The sequence below is a fragment of the Phytophthora infestans genome, genomic scaffold (assembly GCF_000142945.1).
Source record: "Phytophthora infestans T30-4 supercont1.116 genomic scaffold, whole genome shotgun sequence".
Classification (NCBI taxonomy): Eukaryota; Oomycota; class Peronosporomycetes; order Peronosporales; family Peronosporaceae; genus Phytophthora; species Phytophthora infestans.
Genome location: NW_003303643.1, coordinates 83,530 through 91,992, shown reverse-complemented (window position 1 = coordinate 91,992; position 8,463 = coordinate 83,530). Strand labels below are relative to the sequence as shown.

The following is an 8,463-nucleotide window of genomic DNA, read 5'->3' as shown; positions in this document are numbered from 1 at the left end:
CGTGTTCTTGCTGAGTCGCGTGCCTCCGCGCAAACTTGATCACAAACGCTGTTCCGATTTTGTTTGATGTACACAACATATATTGTTGGAAAGATCACACAATATCTTAAGGTCGTGTGCAAATACAGAGGAAGATGATACTTTTCCCGGGGGCAGTGTGGGGTGCAGGGGGGTGTCGGGTGGGAAGTCATAATAGTCATATTTTAAAGTTTTCACATCCTAAAGTATCAATTACTAATAGTAGTAGTCGAAGTGTGATTTATTATAAACGTTAGCATAATAATTATGTGGACTACTACTACAAATAACTGCAAGCAAAAATATGAAATGTCTTAAGAATAGTACTACGCAAAACAGTACTGTAAGTTAAATTATTACAAACCTACTACGAAGCAAATCAAATCATATTTAAACCAATACGTACTAATGTTTTGATTGAGGCCGAAGTATGAGTCAGCGAAGCCTACAAATTTTATCAACAGCACCTACGACGATAGAGAACGTGTGTGCTCATCGGCGCCTTTTAATTCAGCTAACTAACACGTACACAGGCAGCGCCCTTCGCGTGGCCTTGCGAACCGCAACTGAAAATGAGAGCAAAATGACCATTGGGGGCCGCCTTCGCTGCGCTCGGCAGCTTTTTAGCGAATCGAGGCCGCCTTCGCTGCGCTCGGCAGCCAGTAGAACGCGCGTATTAGCGTGAGTTTTATTAACCCTAGCCGCGGACGGACTGACAGACAACACACTCCACTAGAGAGGTAAGACTAGCCGTTCGCCGCCGCTACGCGGCGGAGTGGCATGGTTTGTTGGAGATGAGGTGGCCGCAACTTTAGTGCTTCTTCGTGTCGCGTGTTTTGTGGGCGTCGTTGAACCTAGTACGTCGTGGCTTCGTGTAGTCACCCACTTAATTGTCCGTAATCTCATGTGGCTTTGTACAATATCGTGGTTTGATACGTTTCCGTTACCCCGTACTACAGGTTGAATGTCGTGTTCTCCAATGGCCTGTGCTCTTCCGTGTTCTTCTTGGTTTCGTGGCTCTCTATTCACCCGTGGTCCACGCTGTTTGTGGATATGCGCTCTCTTTTGAGCTCATCCACTTTAGTACGACCTCTTTCGTGGCTCCTAACTATTCCCTGTCTCAAACATTTACGCGGGCTGTACCGCTTTCGTGATACATAGGCATTCGTGGCCGTTGGCCTCCCATCACCGGTACTCTAACCAAAGGGTGCTATTCCGTGCTTTGGGGGGGGGGGGTGCCTCCATGCAGTCGTGTGGTTCCGTCGCCCGTGCATCGTGATCTCCTGATGAAGTGTCATCGACCGCGGTATCACCCTATCGTGCAATCACGGTGTCGTAATGCTGTCTATGGTATTGTGCTACGCAGTGTATCTGCGTTGTCCGTGTTATCGTGTTCTACTATGGCATCGTGCTCCACAGTGTTCAGTCGTGGTCTCCCCAAGCGCCCACCTCCCCGTTTATCTCGTGGCTGGTCCGCCGTCCGTGCAATCTAGTTCTAATGTAGTACTGTCCTCCGTGGCTTGGTAAGCTCAGGTTAAACACTGGTATCGTTCTCCGCGGCGCTGTGATTTTCCGTGTATAGCTCTGCGACTGCGTTCTCCCATGGCTTAGTGGCACAGTCCATGCTATCGTGCTAACTTGTAGTGTCGCGGTTGGTCTTTCGTCAATGCAATCGCTAGCTACCGTAGTATCGTGCTGTGATACTCGGTGAGCTCCGGTTCTAACCTTATATCGTGTACATTGTGTGCGCCGGTGTTCCTCTGTGTTTCGTGTTCTTGTTTATCCACTTGCCTCCGCGCTAATTCAATCGCAAACGCTGTTTTTATTTTGTTTGATGTATGCTACATATCGTGGTGAAAAGTGCGCACAATCTCTTAAGGTCGTACACTACGCGCGCGAATACAAAGGAATACGATCCTTTTTTATCGGCGGCGGAGTGGTGTACATGGTTATGTGGGGTGGGATGGTGGGAAGGCACTATATTCACATTTTAGAAGTGTTCGAATATTTAATACTAGTAACAAATTGTGCATCTTTATCTAACGCAAATATAATACCGGTACTTTGGTTTAAATTGATTAGTATTAGTAATAACATGCGTTTTTTTTCTTGCGCAACTAATTAATTTTTTGTAGTACTGCTATAAACGTCTGCAAGAAAAATATGAAATTCTCTAAACATAGTATTACTCAAAAGTTTTGTAAGTTTTATTATTTAAAAGTACTACGAAGCCTAAAATATCATTATATGTCCTATATGTACTAAAGTTTCGATTGAGGCCGAAATATGAGTCACCAAATCCTACAATGTTTTTCAACAGCTCCTACGACGATATAGTACGTGTGTGCTTATCGGCGCCTTATACTAATGCTAACTAACGCGCACACAGGCAGCGCCCTTCGCGTGAGGTGGCGAACCGCAGCTGAAAATGGGGCAAAATGAAATTTGAACGGTGCATTTAAGTACGATGTATTGACCACATAATGCGATTTAAGCCAATCGACGCCGCCTTCGCTGCGCTCGGCAGCCAGTAGAACGCGCGTATTAGCGTGAGTTTTATTAACCCTATTCATGGCTAAAAGTGCAATTTTTGCATAGTCAAGCCGAGTCACAAAGATAGGTGCAGTCGAAAGGATGGGATAATATAGTACCGAACAGGTGGAGTGTAGCCATGTGCGAGGAAAGGTTCATGCTAGTAAACAGGCCCGTAACGGACGGACGTACGGACAGACACACGTCATACTCCACTAGGGGGGTAAGACTAGCCGTTCGCCGCCGCTACGCGGCGGAGGTGGCAGGTTTTAGTCCAAGGGGAAATGGGCTCCCGCCTTCGCTACGCTCCGGCGTAAATTATGTCAACGTTATGTATTAAATGCATATGAAATTGAACATTCCTACTCCGAACCAAAGATCTGCCTGTAGACAATGTTCTGGGCGTAGACCCCATCCTCCTCCTCCAGCTTTGGGTACTCGACCAGCGCCTTGAATCTTGATCTTGAAGTAACTCGCGACATCGCAACGTACAGCTGCCCGTGGGAGAAGCAAGGCGTAGCAAGATACAGCCCCAAGTAGTGCACCGTTTGTCCTTGCGCCTTGTTAATCGTCATCGCAAAGGCCGGTTGGACAGGAAACTGCTTGCGTCTCAAATGAAACGGAAAGCTCCGAATGTCTCCGTCACTGATGAAAACAATGCGGGGAATCAACACATGTTGCCCTTGTCGTTCACCGGTCATGATTGTGGCGTGGATGACATGTGGCTTAAGGGCCACAATTCGAAGCCGTGTTCCGTTGCACAGCCCTAGATCTGGATTCAGGTTCCGCATCATCATGATAGGCATTCCTACCTTGAGGGTCAATTTGTGGGGAGGCATTCCACTGATATTCATCGAGTGGAGTACCTCCTGCTCGAAGAAATTGCCGTCACCGTCGTCTTGTACAGAATCGGAAGACATGTATTCCCGCGCTTGTCCAGTTAATCGATCGGTCACCGCTTCATTGATGCGGTGCACGATTGCGTTCGTGGTCGTGAGGATCGTTCGGTTAGCGAAATATTCGTCGGTAGCAACCGCGGGGTTATTAATCTCGCCATACATCTCGTCAATGATCCGATCCATGCCTCTTGGAATAACGCCAGGACGAATTTCCTGGTCCTCATCCTCAGGCACAGGTGGATTCTCAATCAGCATATCGCGCGGGATCTTCATGTAATCGCTTCCTAGGGAAGGGCTTACATCATGCCTTCCCTCCCCGACTTGCAGCAGAAACTCGGAGAATGCAGCCATTTCCTCAGCAGTGTCTGCAGTATCAGCAGTGCGCACTCGCATGTTTTCCGTGAGACGGAACGTCTGGAATTGGGGCCACAGCCTAGACGACTTGAGGCAAGCGTCAATTGTCTCGACGGGTGTTCCATTCTTAACGACCGGGAGAATCTGGCGGAAATCTCCCGAAAGTACAAACACTTTTCCCCCAAAAGGCTCGGTATCGTTGTCAAGTATGTTCCGCAGTGTTCTGTCTACTGCCTCGAATGCGTGGCGATGGGCCATAGGTGCTTCGTCCCAAATAATTAAACTTGCATGCTTTATCAACTCCTGAATATGGGAGTTCTTCCTGATACCGCACGTCGAGCTCTCGTTCAATTTCAAAGGGATCTTGAATGTAGAATGAGCTGTCCTACCACCCATGAGCAAGAGCGAGGCAATACCGCTAGACGCCACAGCGATGGCGATTTTCCCCGAGAGTCTGACTTTGGCCAGTATGTTTCGAAGCAGTGTAGATTTTCCAGTACCACCCGGGCCATCGACAAAAAATAGTTTCTTGCCTTCCTCCGGGCATTCAACCGCTTCAATAATCTGGTCGTAAACCACCCGCTGACTTTCGTTTAGCTGATCTTCTGTGCTTACAATTGCCTCCAAAGCTGACACATCGTATCCAGTGAGCTCACGTCGTAGTAATCCGTTTTGGCGAAGCGCTTCACGAATCAATGTTGGGAACGACCCCAACTGAGGAAGCTCGTCGAAGTCAGCTACCGCATACCCACTCGCTTGAAGTAGTTCTTGAATGCTCATCAGCGTTTCAAATTCGACCAACGCCGACTTAAAGGGGTCCCTCAAAGCCTGATGTTTGCGTGCGAAGTCTTGGGAAAGATCCGCGAAAAACCGATCCCATAGAACACCAACATTTGCTGGAGCTGAATACACCAGAATGGTGACGGAGAGCTGGCGTAGTTGATACGGCATTTGGAACTCAGCCGCTTCCCTCAAACACGAAACCCACTCGTTGTCATTCTCTAAGTAGCCAGCCTCCCGCGCCGCAATTTGGAATGTTGGGCAGACAATCCCGTTAACCGTTCTCAAGTCTTCAAACGACGTTGGACCTCTACGCTGACAGAGCAGTAGCCGAAGATAGAACCGCTCCATGTCTCGAGGAGACACATGAATCATGCGACCAACCGCAGCTTTATACTGTTTCCTGCGAACCCACCTTTTCGGTTGCCCTTTCTCCGGCGCTTTCCAGCAGAACTCTTTAGGGATATCCTGATACAGCATCGTCCTGGCAATATGATTCTGAGGCTCTTCACTCGCACACAACTCAAAGAATCTGGTCAGCATCGTGTGACTACCCCGTTCCAAAACCGCCTCCGGGTTTTCCGTCTCGCGAAAGCAAATTGTCTGGCCTGACTCGAGATGAACAGTTAGCTGTGTCACCGCATGAGCTTTCCCCTGAATTGTGAAATCGAGCAGGCGCATGCAAGCTTCCACCGGAGAAATGTACCGGGCGCTCAAGAAACGTAGAATCTCATTTGGTTCTCGACGCGCACTCTGCTGCCCTCCTCGGACTTCTTCCACAGTGAGTATAGCCATGTCGGGTCCTTTGTACACATACTTGTACAGGTATTTAACCGCAGTAATATCCGTGCACACTTCGACGTTGATGTGGCAGTTGTACTTCTGGGATAAGTACGGGTTGTACGGTACAACCCACTGGTTGATCGTAGCATTGTCGTATTCTCTGCCTTTGAACTTTAGAACACCTTCTTGCCGTCGACGTCGTCTGTACACTGGATATCCGTTGGCATTGGCTTGTGTAACTTCTGCTAAGGGCTTCGGATATCCTTTGGTGCACTTGCCGTCCTTCATACACGCGCAGAAAGGATTTGCAGGCCCGCATGGACCATGGAGCATGCATGACATGACCGTCTCATACAGCTGAGGGTTTTTAATCTTATCTGGGATCTCAGCGCATACCATCTTGTCTACGATCTCGCGGGTTCGAGGTTTGTCTTCGTCAGCCAAAATAATCAGTACGTGAGCGTGGGGGAGCCCTCGTTTTTGAAACTCGACAACGTAAATCCGCGCGCGCACTCGCCCCAGAACGCCTTGGTTTAAATCATCGAGCGTCGCTTGCAATTTCTGCTGCCACACGCGAGCCACGATGTCTGGTCGATCTTGAGCTGTCTGGGTCTCGGAAGGTAACGCTTCAAGAATCTCGTCCCATTTGGGGTTGCACGTTTCAGTCATGAAGACGTCGGGCCGTCCATACTCGCGTACAATTGCCATCGAATCTTGATACGACTTGTACATGGACCGCGGGCTACCCAGGTGCGAAGCCGGTAGTATGATACGCTTGCCAACCTGATTAAGAAAGTGGGTAGGTCGTCCTCTGCCGCCTCCGTCCCGGTCCGGGTGCACCAATCTGTTCTGGGCCCGGTCATATTCCGACAGCAGTACTTCTCCTTCCGCCAGAGCCAAAGTATCTTCGTTGAGAAAAGCGTCTTGAACACCCCTGTATTGATCGGCGCGTAGTGTTTTCTGATTGTCGGCCACCCAGCGAAGCTGTTCTTGCTCACATTTTGCACGCTGATCTACACACCACTGCTGAAATAGACGCCCACCTTGGTGGAGAGCGGACTGATCATCCACTTTCTGGTGGAGGCGGAACGCAACGTGTTCACGAAGCGACATCGCCTTCTTGTTTCTATACTCAGCACCATTCGCGAACTCGTCTGTGTAGGTCCAGCCCTTCTCTCCATATGGAAGGAGAAGCGGGTATTGGAGTGAATCGTAATCGGCGTGAGTCTCGTACAAACGTAGCAGTCTTTGATCGCGTGTAAAGAGTAGTAGATCCCGAGGCTGAGCCAGGTTGCCATCCTCAATGAGAGTCGCAGCCACTTCAGACACAGTGGGGCGGTTATGCGTCCTCGGTCGCGAGGAGTTGTCGTGCAGACGGAACACCAAGTCTACTGGAGCCTCCGTGTTGTGTTGACGCACCTGCTGCCCAAAGTGGAGGAACCGTTGCGCCAATGGGTTGTGCTCTGCCATCATTTTCTCGATGTCTAGTAGTGCAACACGATCCAGATCCGCGAATATACCAAGACGTCGCTCCGCGCGGCGTTGCATGTCTGGATCCACAATGTAGATCTGCGCAAACTTGGGTGCTACCCGCGCGCCTGTCGGACGGTCTATGTGGGGAAGGAGAGACCCTAAGTAGTGCCCCATAGCCCCTTGAATGCGATATGTGTACACCCCGTGTGTACCGGCAACGCTCTCGTCTTGATGTACATTTTGAAACGATCGGTTTGAGCACGAAGCACCAATCGACGTAAACGCGAAGGCTTGGTTGTAGGCACGGATTTGACGGCGAAACTCGGGATCTCCGTACAGCTGAAGCAGTTTTGGTGGCGCGGGGTGCAGTGGAGGCAGCTTTACCCTGCCTGCCAGACAGCATGATATCGCAGACTCGCCTGGCCATTTCCAAGCATTGCAGATCGGACAAACCGTTGCAGCCGGGAGCTTGTGCCGGCCGTCTACGACGTCGTCACCGGTTATCATGGACGCGTCGAAGTTTTCGAGGGAAATTAGCGCATGACCGTGACGGACACATTGGCGCCTTGTGCGTACTCGCTCGAGTTGTTGCAGACGCTCTTCTTCTGTCTGCCGAGATTGCCGATCCGCTTCCTGTTGACGGTGTAGGTCACGATCACCTTCGCGGTCATCTTCTGACATGTCTTCTCTACGATGAGCATGTTGTACCCGGTTTTGTTCCCGGGCCTGTTGCTGTTGTTCTGCAGTCAAGTTCGCTCTATGTGCCGTCTGACGCTGCCTCCTCCGCTGCTGTCGTTCCTGAAGCTCTTCTCCGTTCATTTGAGCTCTACGGGCACGTTTGCGCTCGGCGTCCTTCTTCCGGGCACGGTCACGCTGAGAGATTGACATATTAGCTCGTCTCGTGCGAGCTCTCTCTGCATCACTGGTACGCTCGCGCTCTTTCTGAGACAACGTCCTGTTAGCTCGTCTTTCGCGTGCTCGTTGCGCAGTCGAGACCGGGATAATTTGTCGAACCATGTCCTCAGTTTCAGCTTGGTACGCCGCCTCCATTTCAGCCGCAAACCGGCGCTGAAGGTTCATAGGATCGGACTCTTCTGTCTTTTCCTCCCGCTCTTCAATACGATCAGCTAGACCTTCCGTAGCTTCCGTAACCGCCGTAGCTTCTTGGTGCACACTGAGGGCTTGAAGCGCTTTGTTCAAGTCACACCGCTTCCTTCTGCGCTTGCTCATACGCCGTTTCCGTGCTTCCTTCTCCTCTTGCATGGGTGTCGCATTGATCAGTTCATTCTCGCGCAGAGCCTCCTCAAGTTCTTCCCGCGTCCTTTTCCGCTTAGTTCGAGCCATAAGTCTGCGAACACGTAAACGTGACGCGTTAGACATAGTCTAAGTACACCGCACGTAGCAGTAGTTTTCATAAAGTAGGGTGTGGGGACATCTGCGTACTACCCGTTATCTCCGATCACTTATCCCACAGTCACGGGCCGTGAGGCCCGGAGCGGTTTTAGTTTGCAAATTGTGCAGTCGAATCTCCAGGGTTGGGCCCCCGGATAGTACTGTAGCTTGAGGTGCGATATCCTTTTGCCAAAAGGCGGCCGTTAATTGCAAAGGCTGGTTATTGATAGGC

General features: G+C 50.3%; 1 protein-coding gene across 1 annotated transcript; it reads right to left on the bottom strand.

Moving 5' to 3' along the window:
• Nucleotides 1-2,912: 2,912 nt before the first annotated feature.
• Nucleotides 2,913-8,183, bottom strand: PITG_23183 (helitron helicase-like protein; the record flags this gene model as incomplete). The annotated part of the gene is made up of 1 exon (XM_002895954.1): nt 2,913-8,183. The coding sequence occupies one exon, from the start codon at nt 8,181-8,183 to the stop codon at nt 2,913-2,915; it is 5,271 nt and encodes a 1,756-aa protein (XP_002896000.1).
• Nucleotides 8,184-8,463: the final 280 nt, after the last annotated feature.